Source organism: Podarcis liolepis (assembly GCF_965112155.1).
Source record: "Podarcis liolepis genome assembly, chromosome: 3".
Classification (NCBI taxonomy): Eukaryota; Metazoa; Chordata; class Lepidosauria; order Squamata; family Lacertidae; genus Podarcis; species Podarcis liolepis.
Window position 1 is genome coordinate 102945018 of NC_139557.1, and position 22393 is coordinate 102967410.

General features: G+C 43.1%; 1 protein-coding gene across 1 annotated transcript in view; it reads right to left on the reverse strand.

Moving 5' to 3' along the window:
- LRPPRC (leucine rich pentatricopeptide repeat containing) overlaps positions 1 to 19275 on the reverse strand; it is a 115709-nt gene extending 96434 nt beyond the window's left edge. The window contains exons 1-6 of the mRNA XM_083494107.1: positions 18601 to 19275; positions 7335 to 7537; positions 3060 to 3182; positions 2073 to 2194; positions 1917 to 1975; positions 685 to 771 (exon numbers count right to left, since the gene is read on the reverse strand). Coding sequence (XP_083350233.1) covers positions 685 to 771; positions 1917 to 1975; positions 2073 to 2194; positions 3060 to 3182; positions 7335 to 7537; positions 18601 to 18737 — 731 coding nt within the window. The 5' untranslated portion in view covers positions 18738 to 19275. The remainder of the gene's footprint in view (positions 1 to 684; positions 772 to 1916; positions 1976 to 2072; positions 2195 to 3059; positions 3183 to 7334; positions 7538 to 18600) is intronic.
- Between the last annotated feature and the right edge of the window lie 3118 nt (positions 19276 to 22393).

Genomic DNA, 22393 nt, shown 5'->3' on the forward strand with positions numbered 1-22393 from the left:
CACCTGCATGGCTACATCAGCACAATCAAATCTTGGCTTAATAATACAACCCCATTGCTACCGGTTCTCTACTCCCCTTCTTCAAGTGGCAAAACCAGTAATCTGCAGTTAACCAGAGCTTCCTGCTATGTCTAAACTGGGAAGCTATGGCTATTGGTTTCTTTAAAAAGGCAAAATAGGAAGCAATAGTTCATATGGCTTCCAAATCCTGCACAATTTCCCAGTCTGTACAAACAGGAAACTACAGTTAGTTGTGGCTCCCTGCCTTGTTTCATTGCTTGTATGAAGGAAGGGAGCAAGTGGGACCAAACAGGCTGTACCTGCCACCTCCACCCCCTTTCAGCTGCTACGTGCAAGTCTAAAAATTTTCATGCAATTTAATGAGATACACTTAAGATCGTTTTTTACATGTAGTTTGGCCCTTAAGCATATGCATCAGAAAACCAGTCAAGGTTACAAATTTTGAAACTGTCCCATGCAAACAGTCACCTGCTTGGGGGGCGGCTTTTTATATTCAAGAGATCCCTGAACACATCATTATGCACAACTAAGATCTCTGTCAGGTAACTGGGGCTGATATGAAGGGTGTAACTATTTGTAACAATTAAAAAATTAGAAAATGCATTCACTTAATTCAGACAAAATAGCAATTTAAGCAGGAGAAGAGTAAGAACTATAAATTACCCGGATCTCGCATGGCCAGTCACAAGTGCGCTGAATACAGACTCTGTGATTGGGAGCTCCTTGCTTTTCATAAAACCAAGAATCTTGCTGCAAGATGAAGAACTAAGTCAGCTATGTTTTTCTTTGGAAAATGCAAGTAAAACAAATGTACTTTATACTGAAGACTATATGCTGAAGTAAAACAAAATAAGATATCATTTAAGCCTTGTAATACTGAGTTAGCTAAGACCTTGAGATTACCATTTTAAATACAAAGAGACAATTAATCCAATATTTTAAACCATATTCTGGAAAAACAGTGTATGTTCATTGCTCCTAACTCTATCTTCTGTTATATATTCCTCTTTTAACCTAAAAAGGAAATTCCTGATTAAATTAGTACTGTGCAGCATAAAAACACATCCATGCTTTCTCCACTAGCTAGGTATTCTTTTTTGTACCTTGTTCCTTTCAAGTTATACAAATTCCAATTCTTCACTTGCATACAACGGCTGCATTCACATGAATAATGTTGCATATTAGCCATTGTTCAGAACCAAAACTGTGGTCAACATTAACTATGGTTAGTTTCAATAAGCCAGTTTCAGAAGTCACAATATTCAGCTGGGTTGTTTGAAAATAACCATAGTCAAGTATTGTTTCTTTGGATAAGGTTATCCCTTTTATATTTTTCAATGTACTTTCATTAATCAGTGAAATTTGTTTGTTAAATTTTGTTAAATTTTAATTCATGTTTAAAAATATAAACACTGAAATCGTATACACCAGGGGTAGAGAACTGGATCTAGCCAAATCTTTGCCTTCCTTACTCCCCATGGCCCAAATCTTACAGGAAAGCAGGACTGCTCACTTCTCAATCACCTAATGTCACTAGGACATCAGGTGATATGGGGCTTTGAAGTCCCAAGAGTGAGCTGATCGTCAGCCCTTCAAAAGCCTCTCTAGCCCAGTTGCCTTTTTACTTGTCCACACTGACATCATATCAGGTGTCAGATGATTGGCAGGTGGGCAGAGCTTGGACAAAATGGCCAGGCAGATCAAATGGGGAGACCTTGTGCCCCTCCCTGGTTAATAATGCCTAAAAGCCAGTGGTTCCTTGCCCCTGCTATACATACTTATCTAGAAGTAAATGCACTGAACTCAATGAGACTTCTGGGTAAACATGTAAAGGATTATGCTGTAAGATGCATTTTGGCTTTAAAATATTTAGGTCCATTTATGCAAACCCTTACCTAGCACCATCAATATCACCCTTGCTGCAATAGGCAGCAATCAGCCGCTGGTAAGTGACCTGCAAAAGAAGATGACGAAAATAAGACTTGCTATTTAATGAGTGGTGGTGAGTTAAAAGTTGGCCAAAAAAATGCCTTTACGAAAGAAGTACATACTCGATTGGGCTGAACATTAGCTTCTTCCATTTTTGTTAAGAATTCAGTTGGAGAGAATGTGTGCCCATTCTGAAGGTAGACCTTTAGCAAAGCATTGTAATGGCTTACATCATACACAACACCTTGACAAGAGATTATAAAGAAAATTTAAAATTCAGTACATTAAGAAGTTCAATACGATAAAATAATTCAATGCAAATACTATCATAGCAACAAATTTAGGCATAGATAAGAACGCACAACTTCTGAAAGTGCGTGAAGGTATATTTCTAAGTCCACTAAACAGTGTATCTTTGTAATGCAATGCCTGAAACAAACATTAAACACATGTTTGCAACACAGCGCATCTTAAGTCTACAGCCTGTTCATTACACTGAGGAAGTATGGATATTATTAAGGTCAGTTCAGACATAATATTCTCAACCCTCCTTCTATACTCCCATTTGTGACTATGGTTTGCAGCTACATGTATTAAGAGAGGAAATCCAAGCCATGGTGGGGGAAGGTCTATGTAAGCCTAAATATTGTTCAGGTAGCATACAACTACTGTTTGACATTATGTTTAAGCCAAGTCTGGTATTAAACACAACCACTATTTAATATCTACTCACAAACCAAAGCTCTAAGAACTATTACCAGCGGGAGCAATTGGGATATTGAACAGAATTCTGGATAATTGTTTAGCAATGCAAAAAGTAGCAATATTAAACTAAAGTCTCTCTCTCTCTCTAAAATGTTAAGCAACAAATTACCTGACTTCATTGCACAAAAACAAAGCTTGGTTTTAATATTAACACCTCTAGATGTCAGTATAGCTCTTGGAATCTAAAAACAGATTTCCAAGAGTTGTATCTGCAAGTATTTAAAGAATGTCAGCTACACATTTAGTATCTAACAGTATTTTAATTCCATTAATTTTTACACCAGAAAAAAAATAAAGCACATGCTAAAATAACATTCATATGACTTATTTAAGAAAAAGAATACCTAGTCCTTTCAACTGGGTCCATATGGTATGGGCAAGTTCTGTTCTTTCAGCTGGATGATGCTCAGGCAATAATGAACCACAGGTTCTCAACAACAGTAGGGCCTGGTTACTACTTGGGTATCCTAAATTAGAACAAGATACATGAAACACAACATGAACAATCACTACGTAACCTAGAAGGCAATAAAATCTATTAAAAGGGGGGGGGACTACGCATAGCTTTGAAAAGTTTAGAAACGCATATCCACACTGTTCTGTGACATCTGACAACAGAAAAGGAGATGCAGGTCAAGATTTGCAACATGGGGGAATTAAGAACTCAATCCTATGTGTATCTACTCAGACATAAGCCCCACAGTGTTCAATGGGGCTCGCTTCCTAGTTTAATTTAATTTAGAACTGCTGCTTAGACATACCACCTGGGAAAGTATTTGAACATGCATGCATTTTGTAACATTTTCTAGGATACAGGTAGGTAGCTGTGTTGGTCTGATGCAACCGAAATATATATATGTGTGTCTGTGTGTGTGTGTGTCCAGTAGCACCTTAGAGACCAACTAAGTTTGTTCTTGGTATAAGCTTTCATGTGCATGCACACTTCTTCAGATACCAGCACATGAAAGCTTATACCAAGAACAAACTTAGGGTCTCTAAGGTGCTACTGGACAATTGTTTTATTTATTTATTTTTTGATATAGTTTCTAGGATAGTAAAACTAGAGGCATTGGGTTGTATCCAAGTTTTACTCAGAATAGACCCTCCAAAATTAATGTACCTAAGTTAGCCATGTCCATTAATTTCAAAGGGTTATGACTAATGTAGGGTGTTACCCACCATGTTTTCCTGACATGTCTCAAACTATTGTTGAAGAGTTTGACTTACAGTAAGCGTCCCAGATGGTATACTTTAAATGGAGCAACTATGTCCTGCAGTACAAATATGTGGAGGCAGAAAGTCAGCTTAACTTCAAAATTCTTATAGTGTGGCCACTGCATATGTACATAAAATGTGCTCTAGTGCCATATATATGCAGCTGAGCCTGTTTTGCCTATAGTTTGTAGTATGCAAGTGCCAATGTGTATATGCACACACTCGTTCCTGGAACAACTCAATACATTTGTAGCATATTTATGAAGGATTTAGTAACACATGAGTGCACAGTGTCACATTTCTCAGGAATTATTTTTTGAAAAAGTTCTTCTAAAAATGCTCAGATAGCATCCCAAATAAAGCCAAATTATGCATCAGATTTGAGAACAGAAGAGAAGGTGACCAAAAAAATGTGTTTTAAGCAACCTAACTGCCAGAATGAAGTGATGCAATAAGCAGTGCAGACATGACAATAATCACATAAATTACTGATTTAAGTTGATCTCTGTTTATGCAGAATATATATACTGAGCTTCTGCTCTTCACTGGGAGCACAGCATGGGGTGGGGTGGATCAGTGCTCCTTTCATGTAAGCTGAACAACTTTGCCAAACTGAAATAACACTCATGTTCTTTATTTCAGTTTAGAAAGAAACAAGCTACTGATCCCACTTTTACAGGGAACTGCTCAGGAATTTCTAAAAAGTTTTCCCCACTGAAAGCTTTACGTTAGGAAATAATAAACTTTCTATACATACTGCCTAATCAGCCTGTAACCTCAAAAGAGTAGCTCACTACTATCTGCTGACTGAATACATGTGCAAGAATAAAATTGGACTCCATAACATCTGATGCAAAGCAGTATATAACTTTTCGCCTTGCTTAGCTATTAGCCATCATTTCTAGTTGCCACTGGCCACCCAATCCTTGCAAAGAAATTTCTCTCTTGTCTCACACTAGATAGAAGATGGGAAAAGAGAAACAGCAATGAAGACTCTTTTGTTTTCCAAAGCATGAGATAAGAGAAGAGATTTGCCAAACCAAGGAATAAAGTGTGAGAGAAGACTCTTACCCAGGCTTCCTCAAACTCAGCCCTCCAGATGTTTTTGGCCTACAACTCCCATGATCCCTAGCTAGCAGGACCAGTGGTCAGAGACGATGGGAACTGTAGTCTGAAAACATCTGGAGGGCCGAGTTTGAGGAAGCCTGCTCTTACCCAATGCTCTTGCCAATTCCGCGATTAGGAAAAGCCTAGGAAGAGCTTATGTCCCCCCTTCTGAGTTCTCTGCAATTCATAGATAATTTGGGGCAAAAACCAGTCACCAAATGGTCCATCAACATCTGGAGTTGTGGCAACCAAGTAAGTGGATGGATGATTACAATTAGGGTTAGCACTACAGGAAAAATGTCTCCAAAATGTAATGGTGGTTTTATTAAGCTCTGTAACATGCAGATGAAATCTCAACCAAAATAAGGTTTGCCAGATTAAGAAACAGACTTCTGTGTCACACCTGAACATCTTTAAGCAGCAGTGGCTAGGGCAACAGATACCAGCACAAGCTGCTCAGTCTGTGGAAACTCATGCTGCACTTAAAATACTGTATATGTCTTTTCCTATGTAGGAATTATTCCCATGTTAAAAAAGTAAAATACAGAGTGATCCTAGAGGCAAGGAGAAAGGAAAGGGTTATCCCCCTTTCAAAAGGACACTGATATTGCTGCTTCTTAGCAAGATGTGACACTGCAAAACCGCAAGCCAGCCCACCTTTTATGCCCATTATTTCAACTCACACTGTAGAAATGTAATCCCATACAGTTGGCTTTTCAACCTCCAGGAATGGTGAGCTGCAGATGCCCTGATGAACAAGCCACAGCTATGTACACTTTGGGTACAGAAACAGAAATTCTGCTATGGTTTAGAAACTTGGTTGGATCCATGTCGCTAATATCCACTTATATTGACCCTGTTAATTTTTCTTTTTCCACTCTGTTTATGTCTTAAAAGAGCTAAGAAAACGAGCAATGTACACTCCAAGAGTTGCTTGACCTGATCAAGTACGGGAGATCTATGCACTGAAATGGCCATCCATTCGTGCAGCTGTCACACGTGCATCTGTACCACCACAGGCCACACCGTGACTGGAGACACCTTTTGTTATGCACAGCCTGCGCAGCCCCACTTAAGCCTGCAGGTCTTTACGTGCAAATTGTTGCCTGTGTTTTAAGAGCAGGAAATCTGTTGGGGTGGTGAGACTCTGCCACCCTCCAGCAACTTCACTGCAGCTTATGGAACAGTGAAGTGGGAAGATTGGGGCTGGGTACGTGGATGGGCAGAACCAATCTGGGGCTCCCACCAGAGCAGCCGTGCAGCCTCAACCCCATTGCTGCCCTGCCCCCTCCCTCTCGTTAAGTGACAGCAATGGGAGTGTGGTGGCACAGCAAACTTCAACCACACCTGCTATGGAGTTGGTCTGAGGCCAGTATAAGCAAAGTGAATGATAAGCAATGGTGCAACCCTATATTCATGGAGAGCAGGGTATCTCCGTGCATCATGTGCTACTGCCATTCAGAGGGCACTGCAATTCCATTACAGCTGAGGCTATTCAACTGTAGCCATCTTACTGGCCTGTTACTGGCTCTTTGTTCCTGCTTCTGCAGGGAATATGCTGATCCATTGGATGCTAATGCTTAAAATGCAGGATGAGCTTGTCATTAAATGGACCCTGCTAAGGCACAAGAGAAGGATTATAATAGGGCTTCATGAGGGCAGGGAGCGAGCTTGACTTATACCAAACCAGACCCGTGGGTACACCCGCCTCATGACTTTCAGTAACAACCAGCAGCAGCTCTCCAAAATTTTAGGGAGGAATCTTTGCTTTCAAAGCATGTGCTCTGCCACTGAGCAACGGAGCCTTTCTCCACGTTTATACAAATGTGCATAAGCCACCTGCTTTTATTTTGGAGAAGAGCAAGCAGAAAGCCAGTGAGGGGCCCCGAATCCAGATCAGGAGCACATTTCAGACTGGAGACATGTGGCTGCTTTTTTCCAAAATAAAAGCATCCAGGTTAAGCACTCTTATATAAACATGTCACATGAAATTTAGTCCTTCCTGCCAATGCTAGTTAAAACAGGAATACTGTTAAAATGTTTGTGCCCTACAACTATTCAATTTTCACAAATTACATCTGTAACCCGAGTAAACGCAGCTCAGTTTATTATTGCAGCCACCAAACTGCTAGAAATAATGTAAATAAAAAATACTACAACTATTTTCGAAGCATTTTAAAAACAGTATGTATTAATAATTGCCAAGGATTTTAACAAAACGTAAGGCAAAACCATGCTGTTAAGCAAAAACTTGATGTTAGGTAAATATAATGTTAAGCAAAATAGTAACACTTTACCTGTTCTGCACACATCATGAAAGATTCTTAATAGAAGGTTTTTAGTAATGCGCCCAGTTCTTCTGATAGATTCATCCAGTTTATTCAAGGCCCAATCAAAATGTTGTGTCTGCTTGCTTTGAATAGCTGTAGGGGGTTGCTCTTGAACTTCTCCCTTCTCTTTAGTTGCAACTGTAAAGAGCCTTGCTTGGTAGATCAGATGCCTACAAAACAAAACAAATCCCGCTTTGAGGGCAGATAACAGCTATACTTGTGTCTTACATTTGCTGAGCATTCAGAGCTGAAGCAAACCTCAAGAGTTTTAGGGGTAGGAAACAACAAGAGCTAATAGTTCTCTGTTTGGAAAGCACTGAAAGAAGAAAGCTGGCCAGAGAATAATAGAATTGGAAGGGACCCAAGGGCCAACTAGTTCAACCCTTACCACATGGAATTAAAACCTGCAAAGCAGCACTCAACTGCAAAAAACGCTATTGTACTCTGCCTGTACATACATACATATGTATACACGCGCACACAGAAAAGAGCTGCAAAGTAATAAGTGGAAGCTATGACAGCTGGTGCTAAAGAGATTGTGGTAAGGAGGACAGAAGAAAAATGGGGGCCTGAAATATAATGTACTGTCACCTTTTCACCAGGACCTACCAACTTGTTTTAAACTATCTAAAGCAGAAATGGGCAACATTTTTTAGTCTGAGGGCCACAGTCCCTTCTTGGCAATCCTCTGAGGGCCACGTGTTAGGGGTGGGTGGGGCCAGAGGTAAAAGTGGATAGAGCAATGAATGTCACTTTTACCCTTGTAGAGTAGGGCTACACACAGACCCTCTGTCTTCCATTCAGGCAAGCAAGCCATTATCAGAGATCAAGCAAGCATTTCAGCCAGGCACAAAACACTAAAAGGTGTGTTAAAAGGCTGGTGAGGGATGGTCTGGGGAGAGTCCCAAGTACCAGACGGAAAGACTTGGAGGGGGTATTTAGCTTCCAGGCCTGAGGCTTTCCACCTCTGATCTAAAATCTACCCTAGCCGCTGAAGACAGCTATGGAGAAATGTAAACTGGGGGCTCCCAGTTTGCATTTATACGTAATGCTAAAGCATGGTTCAGTGCTACATAAGACATGCTTGAGCAGAGGGCTGCAGGCTCTCCACTAATCCATCCTTCTTCATACCTGGGAGCACAGCTTTAGCAGGTTTTTATTTTTAAGAGTCTGAATAATTTAACAAAGCAAGTCCATAACCAATGGTTCAAAGTTGGCTTATTAAACTCAGCAGATTGTTTCAAATTGGAATCTCTTGGCTGAATGTAACTTTAAGCTGAAATTGTGTAAATTTAAAACTAACTCTGCTAAAGACCTCTTCGCAACTGTGCGTGAAGAGTGTGGAGCATGCAACTCTAAACCATGGATAAATACAACACAGGAATGTCTTAATGAGCCTAAGGCATTCCTGTGTTGTATTCATCCATGGTTTAGCATTACGTGAAAATGCATCCATTCTATGCTAGAAAATTCTCCAGAGAATATTCTCTAAACTGCAAATTCTAATGTAAGAACCAGTTTTACAACCCACATTTAAAAAATCTAGTAAATAATAAGTCAAGCTGTGATATTGCCAGTGTAAGTAATGAATAATGATTTTTTTTTTTGATCCAGTTACATAACTGGGCATTGTGTCATTCACCAGTGTCAGTTCTGAAATGTGAGCTACAGAAAATGTTTGGGGTTTTTTTTTTGGGGGGGGGTTGTTTTAAAAATATGATTCATTTAATTTGATGAACATTTGAATTTGTATGTATTTCAACTATCTGTAATAGCCTTTTCCCCTATTTTGGTGTGACCTTATTCTTAGCAATTCTATACCCTTGGCCATACAGTGTGATTTTTTTTTTTTTTTTTTACAGAAAGTAGCTTTAATGCTTTACACACTTAAAAGTACCTAGGAATAGGCTTACTGTGGACAGAGCAGGAAAGCTTACATGTGTAGCATTTATTTTAAACTTTATCTTGATTTTATTAGGGTTGCACCAAAAATACTGTACCATGTAGATATGCTTATTAAAGAACGTACTCATGTAGCAGACCTGAGGGGTTTTTTTTATATTCCTTTTACTTTAAAAGCTTCATTTCATGCATACACAACATAATTAGAATTCAAAGTTGATGGTAAATATACGGTTAGTGGCAGGCTCAGTGATTAAGGTGAGTCATTCACGCTGAATTTTCAATTTCAAGTTTGGTGCAAAAAAAAATCAAAGAATGTGAATTCACTGCATTGCCCCATTGAATAAAAGTACCTGTACAGTTTTTGGTTGCCATCTGAACAAGTTTACCCATGAACAAAAATGTATATTAACTAATTATATCATTTTCAATGCATTAAAATATTCTCCTATTTTAAATGAAATTTCTCTAATACAGTGGTACCTCTGGTTACGTACTTAATTTGTCCTGGAGGTCAGTTCTTAACCTGAAGCTGTTCTTAACCTGAAGCATCACTTTAGCTAATGGAGCCCCCCGCTGCTGCTGCCGCACCGCCACCGCACGATTTCTGTTCTCATCCTGAAGCAAAGTTCTTAACCCGAGGTACTATTTCTGGGTTAGCAGAGTCTGTAACCTGAAGCGTATGTAACCCGAGGTACCACTGTATTCTCATTAATCGAGAATATTCTCGAGAATATTCTCCAAAAGATTATTCTTGAGATTTTAACATCACTAGGTTAGAGTACCTGAAGTATCATCATTTCCTACATGAAGCTATCTGGACCTCGAGTTCCTATTCAGAATGGCTTCTCTAGGTAAGATAGAGAGGGTGGCTACTGGAAACAGAGTGTTTTTGGTAGTGATACATCAACTTTGTAACGCTCTCCAAAGGGAGTGGTCTTTGTTGTGGTCTTTTCAGCGCTGGGTGGCCTTATTTCACAGGCTTTTTAAACTTTTAAAAATTTAAAGTCTTAGTGTTAAATCCAATTGTGTCCTTCCATTCACAGAAGAGTCTCTGATCTAATGGATACCACCACCAGTGGAAAAGAGGAGAAGAGGCAATTTTTGCCGATTCCCCTTTTTGCAATATCTCAGACCGCCTTCCCTTCTGCTCTGGAGGGACCTCCAATGCTCTGGAACAGATTTTGGAAGGTGGGGGACCCAGAGGAAAGGGGCTGCCCCTTCTGTTTTGGGCAGGGTACAATTTTTATTCTCTCAGATTTTTCATTTTAAAATTTAGTTACTGTACAGTATTGCTAGTGTAGCTTAACTTACTGATTTTATTATCTGCTTTTGGAGTTACACAGTTTTACGGCTCATAGGGGTATTTTAATATATTTATTGTCATTTTAAGTGTATTTTGTGTAAACCACCTTGTTATTCGGCAGTATATAAACACAGTTAATTAATACAAGTTCCAGTAAGATAATGCAAGGAGGCCCTGCTCAAGAGTACTTATAAAGATATGAGAATTTAGATGAGAAGGGACTTCACAGCAGTCAATCCCAATGTTATGAAAAATGCTTCCCAAATAAATATGCAATAGCCCTTTGCAAAAAAAATTCTGGAAAAGATTGTGGTTCAGATACTATCTACATATCCCAGAATTTGGGCCCCGTGTACCACAGAGATAATACCTCCTTGTACATATATCTTGGAGATGCCTCACTAATAGGCAAATAATACCATCCATGATAGATGGCCATCAGAACTTGCTTTGTGCCATCTCTGTGGGAAGTAAAAACTGCTAAGGCAGTTATATGAAGGCTGCCACCTCTACCAAGGTGCATAGCTTCTCTGCTTTCTGGGCTTTCTCCACAGGCAGGAAGGTAAAGGAACTGATAGAGAGGGGCTGCTCTCCCACTCCGTTGGTCACATTCAAATCTGATTGGTCCTGCCCAGTGGAGCAAGTGGGAGGACCAACCATCGAATTGTAGAGCTGGAAGGGACCAGAAGGGTCAGCTAGTCCAACCCCCTGCAATGCAGGAATTATTCATCCATGGATCCCATCCTTCACTATAGGAAAAATGCATCTCTTCTATCTAGGCCAGGGGTTGTCAGCCTGGTCCCTACTGCCCACTAGTGGGCGTTTCAGGGTTCTAGGTGGGGGAAAGGGGGTTCAATGGCACAAGCTGAATCCTCCTTCCATCGAGCACTGGTGGGCGGTAAGGAAATATTACTATCAAGAAAGATGCATTAGTGGGCGGTAGGTATAATCTAGGCAGAACGGACAGCTCTATTTTTGTTTGTTGTTTGTTTTGTGCTGTGCTCCTGAGGTTTTGCATTTTTAGGTTGTTTTTTTTTTTAAAAAAGGAACTGTTAGTGTAAGCTGCTTTTATCCCTGGAATGGCTACTAATAAATAATAATATATTTAATAATTGACAGGTATCACTGGTCAAACTGATTAGAAAGGGGGAAAGGAGATAATTATTCAGAATTTACTGCTAGGACCGCTCAGGATAAAAATTGATATTTTACAGGATGTAAGTTAACTTACATCACTTGCTTGGACATTCATTTCATTTTATACGTTTATTCAGCTCTTCTTCCAGTCACTTTAGGGTAGCAGTCTTCCATACCTATCACTGTATTTCAAAATGATTTTAATAAATATTATTTACTCAGGAACAGAGATCCGGAATAAGAGATCTATGTTACGTTCAGTGAATATTACGACTATGCATTGGATTCAGCTGAGAGTCAAATCAGGCACATTCAGAGGGACTAGAATGAGTTGGGTATGCACAGCTACAGACAGATGCGAGTTGAGTTGCAACTGCCCAGATACGAGTTGAGTTGCAACGGCCCAGAACAATCCATGACAGTAAGGAGGCAGGGCATGAGGCTGGAAGGGTGGAAAAAATATGTGAAAAGGCTGGGACCTACTTGACCGGCGGCTGCATCTTCCGGGGCAAAAGAAGGCCCAGCACTGCACCTCTCCTTCCTGCCTCAAAGGAAAACCACTTGTGAAGCACCACCACACAGGATTGGATGCTCCCATTTACCAGCTGTTAAGCGGAAAGATCCAATCTTGTGTAGTGCTAGTGCACTCTCCTGAACTTCTTTAACCCATTATCTGTATGTTAAAATACACTTTTAAAACCCATGTTTGGGGGACAGATCTGGAGTGGGGTGGGTGGACCCAGGGCAGCACAGGGTGCCAAAGAGTAGATTTTGAAGTCCTTGCACAGTCATAATTAAAAGTCCCATCTTTTGTACTTTGTGTCCTTGCTGCTCCCAGGACAGATTTTCTACAGCTTATGCCAGGTGTTAATAACCCAAGCTCTACAGATGTTGCTGAACTACAACTCCCACCATTCCTTGTCACCAGCTATGCTTGTTGGGACTTAAGGGGACTGTGGTTCAGCATCACCTGGAAATCCAACATCCGTCGCCCCCACCTGACTTAGCCCAACCTTCCCCAACTGGGTGTCCTGCAGATATTTTGGATTATGTCCCACTTAGACCAAGCCAACATGGCTGTGCTGATGGAAGCTGTAGTGCAGAACATGTAGAGAGGACTAAGCTGAAGAAGACTGGTTTAGCTGAACAGAGAAATGTGGTGGTAAAAAGTTTGCAGCATGTTGCTTTACGCAACAAAAACAAACAAGTTTATATTTAAAGAGAACACTGTTTATATACAACAAAATGTGACATGTTCTTTTTAAGCTTATTCATATGCCTACAGCAGCATCAAGGTTGGAACTTAAAACTCAAAATGTTAAAGTGTGATAACCAAACTAATGTGTGTGCTAAAGACAGAAATCAAATTTGCTCTGTGCCTCCCCAACAGAAGTTCAAGCAAAAGACATTCAGCCAGGATAATTCCTGCTAACTGAAAATAGGTTGAAGCAGTATTAGCTCTAGAGACAACTTGCTTTAGTACAAGCTCTTGAGTTTCAAGTGATACCAAAATCTAGAACAATAGCCTAGAGCACAGGTCTTCAACTGGTGGGTTGGGATTCACTACTGGGTTACAACCTTAGCTAAGGAGGGTCTCAACAGCAGCACTACCATCAGACAAAGTGGTCAGCACTTTGGGGCAAAGAATCCTACAAACGTTGGAATCAAAAAGGTACATTATAACCAGAGCTATCTGAAAATGAATTTAAGAAAAAACTTGAAGCATTACACTGTTCTATTTTAAATGCTTTGATATGCAACGTCTAACAGACGAAGTGAAAACACAAGTTAATCTAGCATCTTGATCAAAGTTCTGAAAAGGTCAATGCAGAATGATTTCAAACCTAACTCAGTCTACAGAGCCTGCTACATTACCAGCAGTACAGCTTAAGGCCTCCCTCTGGAAATGTGACTTTGGTTCAATTGTCATAATGGAACCTTCAATTTCCAAAGAGCAAGTTCTAGCTTTCTTGCTATCAACAAATTACAGTGGTACCTCGGGTTACAGATGCTTCAGGTTACAGACTCCGCTAACCCAGAAACAGTACCTCGGGTTAAGAACTTTGCTTCAGGATGAGAACAGAAATCGTGCTCCAGCGGCGTGGCAGCAGCAAGAGACCCCATTAGCTAAAGCGGTGCTTCAGGTTAAGAACAGTTTCAGGTTAAGAACGGACCTCCGGAACGAATTAAATACTTAACCCGAGGTACCACTGTATGCGAAAAAGGGGTCCTAAAGGGGTCTTAATCCAAGCAACAAGAAAGCAGGTGAAAAACCATTCCTCCCCCCAAAAAACTGTAATTAGTTCTAAACTCATTCACTGAATTGAGAGACTGAAGTGGCTGTTGGGAGGATCCAGGGAGCCACATACTCGTAATCTCATTTGTATTTGATCAACTACAATGACTGAATTCAAACTTTTACAAACAGGAGTTTAAAAAGAACATCACTCAAAACTGAGTGCTCTGGGTCCTAGGTGTCTACTGAACTTGAGAGGTGCTGCACCATAGTAACCTTAAAAGGTAGCAGTTTGAGACAACTGTGTAGTGCAATGGAGACACAGCTTGCTGATAAAAATGAGTATGGCGACTTCTGCAAGCAAAATCTTTGCTTTTCAGACAGAAATTATGTAAACACTGCATGCTGGAATTTTTTTAACAGCAGGCAAGTCTAAAAGCCCAAAGTAAATGGAATGCCAGTAGCAAATGCCCATGACCTCATGTCTGTGAACTCCAATCTGAATTGCTAATAGTTTGTGCACCTCCATAGTTGTGGTAGGGAAAATCTTAACACCACTGAACCACGGCCCTTGCATGCTGCGCGCTTGTTTTGTGCAACCGGCAGAAGTAACTTTTCTTAAAGGCATTTTCCTGGGTTCCTCTTCAGTTAGATTTAACGCTTGTTGTGAACCTGCTCTTTTCTTGCACTCCGTCTGTTCACAATCTACTACTAGCAAGGCAGAGAATATTGACAGCTATCACCAACCTTTACCTTTATTTAGGGAAACCCAACTATTCCTTGCTTATTAATGCAATGTTTTGAGCACCTTTGCGTAGACAGAATAGTCTAGCTATAGTCTAACTATTCTGATGCTTAGATCTGCACAGGTGCTTTTTGTTTTCATGACATTTCATTATCATACATTATCTGAACCATAGGACATTTTTCCCCAAGTACTATTACTGAACTTTAATTAAACAGCCATTCTCCCTAGCACCTATCTCAAGAACATTAAGTTTCAGGCCACCAAGTAGTGATTTTTTTAAAATAGAAAAGTTGGCTCTTCTTCTTCTTTTGGACCATCAATGTGCCTCAAGCAGCTGGGGTCAGTAAAAATGTTAGCAGGTTCATGAGTTCTGGGGACTTATTTGCAAGGATGATATTTATTCTTTTATTATTTATACTGCTGCTTTGAGCCGTTTTAGAAGACAAAGCAGGATCTCTTTTAAAATAATGAATACTTTTTGGGGGGAGTTATATAAAGGAGCTTTAAGCAACACTTTTAAAGTTATTGCTGCATAGAAGTAGCATGTAATTGCCAGCTGTCACCAGGGCCCCACTTTTACTTATTTGCAGCCAGGGTGGAAGGGGAGAGCTGGCACAGCGATTGGCCCAATGTGACAGCAGTAGGGTCAGCTCAGGACCCAACAGATCCTGGACTGGCTAATTTCAACCCATATCCATTTAGCAGGTAGAATGGGGAGCTCCATGCTAGCTGAGCGATGCTCATGTCACTCCACAGGCAAAGGCTGGCGGGAGGCTGAGAGGGCTGCAACCTTCCACCTTCTTTCTTCTTCTCTGGCCAAGTAAGATTGTCTTCCATGAAAATGGTCTTAACAGCGAGTCTGTAAGTGACTGTGGAGGCCAATTCTGGATCCACACATCCTTCCACAGTGGGGACCTAGGTTTCCGGGTGGGTTTGCATTGCTCTGAGAGTCCTTCTTTTTTATCAGACCAGTATTACAGGTTCCTCACTCAGAAGTTGCAGTACCCCAGTTTAATAGACATAAAAATATATCCGAAAGACATGTCAACTCTGATGGCACATACTTATTGAAATGGCTGTTTGCAGGTGCGCAGGATCACTTCATATTGTGGAAAGGTTTCGTAACGTTCAAATCAACTCTATAACATTTGAAGAGCAAATTAGCATAGGCAGTGTTTAGTATCACCACCTCACAAGCTACTTTTGTAATGTTTGTAATGGTGTGTTCTCTCAGTAGGATTCACGCTTTTGTTATGCTGAAGCAAGCCTGTCACTGTTTTCTCAACCTGTGTCAGACATGCAGGTGACTATGTGAACATCCAGATCACAGGCAAATCTGTTTAAAAAACCCACCTGTCGCAACTTAAACCGTAAGCCAAATTGTATGTAAGATTATTTACCATAACTATTCCATGTTGATCTCAAGAACAAAACTTAAAGCAAAATGCTGCAGTGCAATCCTAAGTATGTTTCCACAAAGAGGAAGCCTACATAAGGGCTTACTCTCTAGGAGGTATGCTCAGGATTGCAGCCATTGTTCACAATTAGTGAGGAGTGGGGAACCTGTTATCTTCCACATGTTGTTGGACTCCATCAGCCCCAGCCGGCACGGCCAATGGTCAGGGATGATGGAAACTGGCCTTGCAGATGTTGCTGGGCTACAAATATGCCCCATCCTAGGTCTGTATCAAATTTCAGATTATATTACCTGAAAACAGTGTAGAAAGCCCCAAAGGTTATACCAAGGAAGGAAATTGTTAACAAGAAAAAGGGGAGAAACACCACAAGCCACTCAAGAAATTCAGTGGCAGCTTACTGATTTATTACAGCTTTAACTTATAATACAGTACTAGATTTCAACAACTTTTCTGTGCTTCTGGTGATAACTTGCATGTGGGACTGAGCCAGGATAGATGTAACATGACAGAAATAACTTTCACATCACTTGTAAATACAGTAGGTTTCAAAAGCGTCAAGTAGCACACAGCACATCAAGTACTCAAGAATTGCAAGTGTTCACAAACCAGCCTCTTAACTTTTAGTGATCAAAGTCATGAAGCTATGTGTGCTTCCATACATATTTACTGTGGACTTGCTCCTATGCCTCTCAGCAAATATAGGGCAGTATTCAACTAAATAATTTCCCTGTATCTGCTCCAGAGGCTTGTGGGATTCCATAGAACATAGGGGGTGGGGGCTATGCCAGCCCCAAGATCTGAATCTCTTCAGGGCTTGCTCATAAATGCAAGCCCTGAAGAGAGATAGACTGACTGATTTTATATGCTAGCCTTCATCCTAGGATCATAGGGCTGTTTACAGATCCAGACCTAAGAGCTGGTTTAAACATTCAGCAGAAAAGTTGGGGCTTTTCAAACATAGACTACATCTACTTCAGGCTACAGCTACAGGGCAGTATGTTTGAATGTTTCCATACAACGCACCTTCCTAAACCAATTCAAGCAGGGACTGTATTGGTTACATTTGTTCCCAGGCCCAACCAAAATATAAAGAATAATTATCTCACTATACCAGCTGAAAGCTACCAGTATGAGTTTGACCAAACTGCGGGAGGCAGTGGAAGACGGAAGTGCCTGGCGTGCTCTGGTCCATGGGGTCACGAAAAGTCAGACACGACTAAACAACAACATACCAGCTCAGATCAGGAAACCAGTCCCTCTGCAAGCCTTTGCGCCTTTGCTTTGGCTGTTTAAAACACTGAATACTAGGAACAAGGCCTTTAGATTTGAGGATGCTCTACCCATCAAAGTGAGTGAACTTTTTTGCATTTTTTCAAGGCTTGCAATCTCAACTTACATTCAGGTGTACTTGCTGGTATGTTTTGCCAATAATTAAAAAATGTACCACCATTTGGTTTTACTTTACTTTGGTTTTAATGCTTTAAGCCATTTTAAGAAAGAGCCCATGTGTTGTCTTAAAACAACATGCCAGGAAGGAAAAAAAGCTTGTCTGAACCTTCCTCCTCAACAAGCCAATTTTCCACATGCAAGGAGATGTTAATAAAGGCGAGCTTTCAAACCTGTAATCTCTGCACTTGTAGCCCAAAGGCAAACATCCCAGGTGGATGATTCTGCCACAGTCTTATATACACTTACCTGGGAATGAGACTGTGTACAAACTATACCTTTAAAGTACATTTGAAGCACATTCTTTTCCTCAAACAATTCTGGACGCTGCAGTTGACTCCTCACAAAGTTACAATTCCCAACAACTCACAACCGACTACATCGAAGGAACAGGGTCGGGCCAATGGCCAACCAGGCGCCTTTGGCAAGACCCCAGGCACAAGAGCCCTCTCCCATCTTGCGGTCTGCAGCAACCTGGCATCCGGAAGCATTACTGCCTCTGACCTTTAGAGGCACAGCATAGCCACTGTAGCTAGTAACGCTACACACGTGCTTTGAGGGGTGGGCATACAAGCCTAAGCCTCGCCGGCCTCAACAGCACTTTGCTTTTCTGAGCAGCCGTGCAAAGGGGTTTGCAGCAAAAGCATTAAAAAAAAAAACACCTTGACACCTTGTGCCCGGAAGTAAACCCCGCCGAGTGCAACTGCGTTCACACGTGCACTCCCGAGGAAAGCTCAATGCGATGGTTACGGAATTCGGGCCCCACTCCCCCACCCCTATTTTGTTCTCGTGAAAGAGGTCAGGCCGACAGCACTTCGGACGCCCAGCTCTGCAGGGATTTGAACGCCGGTCCCGAGAGCAGCGTGGGAGCCCCCCATTCCCGGCCCTGCCAACACCCGGCCGGCTCTCCGCGGGATTTACTCCCGAGTAAACGTGCCCACAAGGCGCCTCCCCCAGCGACTGAGAAGCCCAGAGGGACCCCCGTGACCTTCCCCGCCGCCCCGACTGACTCTCGCCCGCCAGGCCGGAACCCCCCTCACCTGCTGCCGCGGGAGGCTGCGGCCTGTGCGGAGGGCAGCGGCGCCCGGGAGCAGAGCGTGGCCCCCAAGGCGCGGCCCCCTCTCAGGGGCAGGAGGAGCGAGCGGAGCCGCGAGGCCGACCTGAGGAGCCCAGCCATGATCTTCCTCCTCACGCACGCACCGGTCAAGGGGGAGCACGTGACGGAGGCCGGGCGGAACCACGGCGCGAGGAGAGGGCGGGGCGCGCGTGGAGGCGGCGCCGCCGCTTCCGGCTCTCCTGAAGGGAGGAATAATCTACGTTACTCAAAAGGCGGGATTCTATTTCCCCCGCCGCTCTTTAGAAGGGTTTTCCTCCGCTTTGAGGCGTTGTGGGAGATAAAAAGGTATTCTCTCCCCCCCCCTTCAAAAAAATGGTATGGTCCGTAACTATTTCAACGGGAGGTGGAAGGTGAGCCCGGGAGGCAGCCTCGGGCTAGTCAAAAGTGTAACCCGGAGTTTCAATATATCGAAATCACTTGTTATTGGCTTTGATTTCTAAGAATGAAGCCGCGGCTTCTCACACGGGACGGCGGGGCTCCCGAGAGCGGTTTGTCGGTATAGGCGGCAAAAGGAGTTTGAAAGGCGACTCGCAAATCTGAGCGGTAGTTTTCTAACTTCGGGGAAAGCATTGGTTGGCCTCGCTGTTCGCTTCTCCCCTCCCCTTTGCGTCAGAGGGGATAAAGTCACGTGAGAGGATCCCTCGACTTCTGCTTGAGCATGCGCTCTTTCTGACTGCGCCTGCGCGGAACGGAGAAAAGTTTTGCTCATAGCAAAAGGTTGTTTGATTTGCCCGCTGGCAGTCCCTGGGATGTTCTTTGGTGGGCAGTGACCGTAGTCCTTTTCCAGCTTTATGTACCGCTGACAATGCAGTCCTTTGCTACTCAGAAGCTAGCGCCACTTAGTTCTATGGGACTTACTCCCAGGTAAGGAGTAAGGTAAGATCAAACCTCTCCATTCTTTAGGAAATCAGCCCAGAGTGCTTACTGGAAGGACAGACCCTGAAGCTGAGGCTCCAGTACTTTGGCCATCTCATGAGAAGAGAAGACTCCCTGGAAAAGACCCTGATGCTGGGAAAGATGGAGGCCACAAGGAGAAGGGGACGACAGAGAATGAGATGGTTGGGCAGTGTTCTCAAAGCTTCTAACGTGTTTGACCAAACTGTGGGAGGCAGTGGAAGACAGGAGTGCCTGGCGTGCTCTGGTCCATGGGGTCACGAAGAGTCGGACACGACTAAACAACAACAACAAGGGTGCATTGGATTGCAGCTGAATGCTGCTGTCCTAGATAGTCTTACTTTTATTTTATTTTATTCCTATACCTATTCCTATATTCATCTGAGGATCACAGGGCGGCTTACAATAGAAAAAAAACAAAAAAATATAGTAACGAACACGCACGCACCAGTTTAAAAGGCCATAGATTGTTTAATCAGCCAAAGGCCTGGGAGAAGAGAAATAGTTTTGTCCGGCACCTTAAAGTTATGTAACAAAGGTGCCAGAAGAGCAACCCTGGGGAGAGCATTCTACAAATGGGAAGCCACCACACATTCCTGATGTTGGGAGTTAGTAACATCAAAATTAATGTGGGTCTGCTTCTGAATAAAGAAGTGCATTTATTCCAGATGTTCAGAAACTTGGAGATGCACACAACAAATAATGTTGTTGCACCATTAAAATTAACAGATATCTCATGGCATGACCAGTGAGTTTGGAGTCCCAATATCGTTTAGCACAGTACGTTTGTTAACCTTTAAAGAACATGGCATGCTGCCTTCTACCAGGTCAGATTCTTTGCCCATCTAGGCTAGAATTGTCCACTCTGACTGGCAGCACATCTCCAGGGTCTTGTGCAAGAAGTGTTTCCGATCACTAGGGATGGGCGATATCAGCTTTTCAACATTGCGGTATATCATCAGCCAAACATTGCAATCTGGCTATATGCAGCGATGTTGAAAAAACAAACTGCATTGGCCTCAGCCTGCGAGGCGCTGAGTGAAATTGCCATGGCTCTCACCGCGGGAGCTGAGGCAGTTTTACCCCAGCGCCTAGTAGGCTGGGACAACGCAGCTTGATTGTATGGCTCAGCTGGGGGGCAGGAGGGCTCCTGATCCCCAGCTGAGCCATCCCAAGTGCTTCCCTTGCAGGAGCCGGTACCAGGCTGGGGGATCCTTTAACTGATTGGCTGAGGGGAAACGGCAACCACAAACTCCTCAGCCAAGCAGTTTAAAGATGCAGAAGGAGGAACAAGCTGTATTGGCACCTCACTTATGCAGCTTTTCTCTCCCTCTGCACAGTCTTGGTGAAACTGCCACTGCTCCTGAGTCCTTCTGCTAGCAGTGCTTGCTGGAGGAAGTCGCTAGCAGAGAGACTCAGGAGCGGTGGCGGTTTCACCAGCGATATACCGCTGAGTAAAGCTGATATCTTGGTCTGCTCCTCATACCGGACCTGGGTGATATATTGATGTATCGCCCAGGCCTACCAATCACTCACTAAAAAGGTAAAGGTAAAGGACCCCTGATAATTAAGTCCAGTCACAGATGACTGGGATTGCGGCGCTCATCTCGCTTTACAGGCCGAGGGAGACGGCGTTTGTCCACAGACAGATTTTCTGGGTCATGTGGCCAGCATGACTAAGCCGCTTCTGGTGCAAAATCAGAGCAGTGCACGGAAACGCCGTTTACCTTCCCTCTGGAGCCGGAACTATTTATCTACTTGCACTGGTGTGCTTTTGAACTGCTCAGTTGGCAGGAGCTGGGACAGAGCAACGGGAGTTCACTCCATCGCAGGGATTTGAACCACCGACCTTCTGATCGGCAAGCCCAAGAGGCTCAGTGGTTTAGACCACAGCGCCACCCGCGTCCCTTACTCACTACCAGATGTTTTTAACTGGAAATGCCAAGGATTGAACCTGGGATCTTCTGTATGCAAAGCGTGACACCAGCCCCTAATCCAGCGGTTCTCAACCTGTGGGTCCCCAGGTGTTGTTGGACTACAACTCCCATCATCCTTGAGCTCTGGCCTTGCTAGCTAGGGATGATGGGAGTTGTAGTTCAACAACATCTGGGGGCCGACAGGTTGAGAAAGGCTGCCTGTGGTGCCTCCCCAACAACACTCGGAAAAAGGTAACAAGTCACCATGTATATTTCATACACGCGTTGCATTGCTATGTGTGTTTTGTAAAGGAAGAGGCTTGCTTTCAAAATCTGCTTCTTGAGAGGATTCTTCAGGAAGCATATTCAGTCTTCAGATACTATAGAAGAAGAACCTGCTTATTCATGCTGGTGACCCATCTAGTCCAGCATACTACTCTCACAGTGGCCAACCAGATGCCTATGGGAAGCCCACAAGCCGGGCATGAGCACAACAGTGCTACCCCTCCCCCTTTTGATTCCCAGCAACTGGTATTAAGAGGCTTACTGCTCCCAACAGTGGAAGCAGAACATAGCAACTGCAGCATGAAGCCGTTGATAGCCTTATCATCCACGAATTTCTCCCATCTTCTTTTAAAACCATCCTAATTGGTGGACGCGGGTGGCGCTGTGGGTTAAAGCCTCAGCGCCTAGGACTTGCCGATCGAAAGGTCGGCGGTTCGAATCCCCGTGGCGGGGTGCGCTCCCGTCACTCGGTCCCAGCGCCTGCCAACCTAGCAGTTCGAAAGCACCCTCGGGTGCAAGTAGATAAATAGGGACCGCTTACCAGCTGGAAGGTAAACGGCGTTCCATGTGCTGCGCTGGCTCGCCAGATGCAGCTTGTCACGCTGGCCACGTGACCCAGAA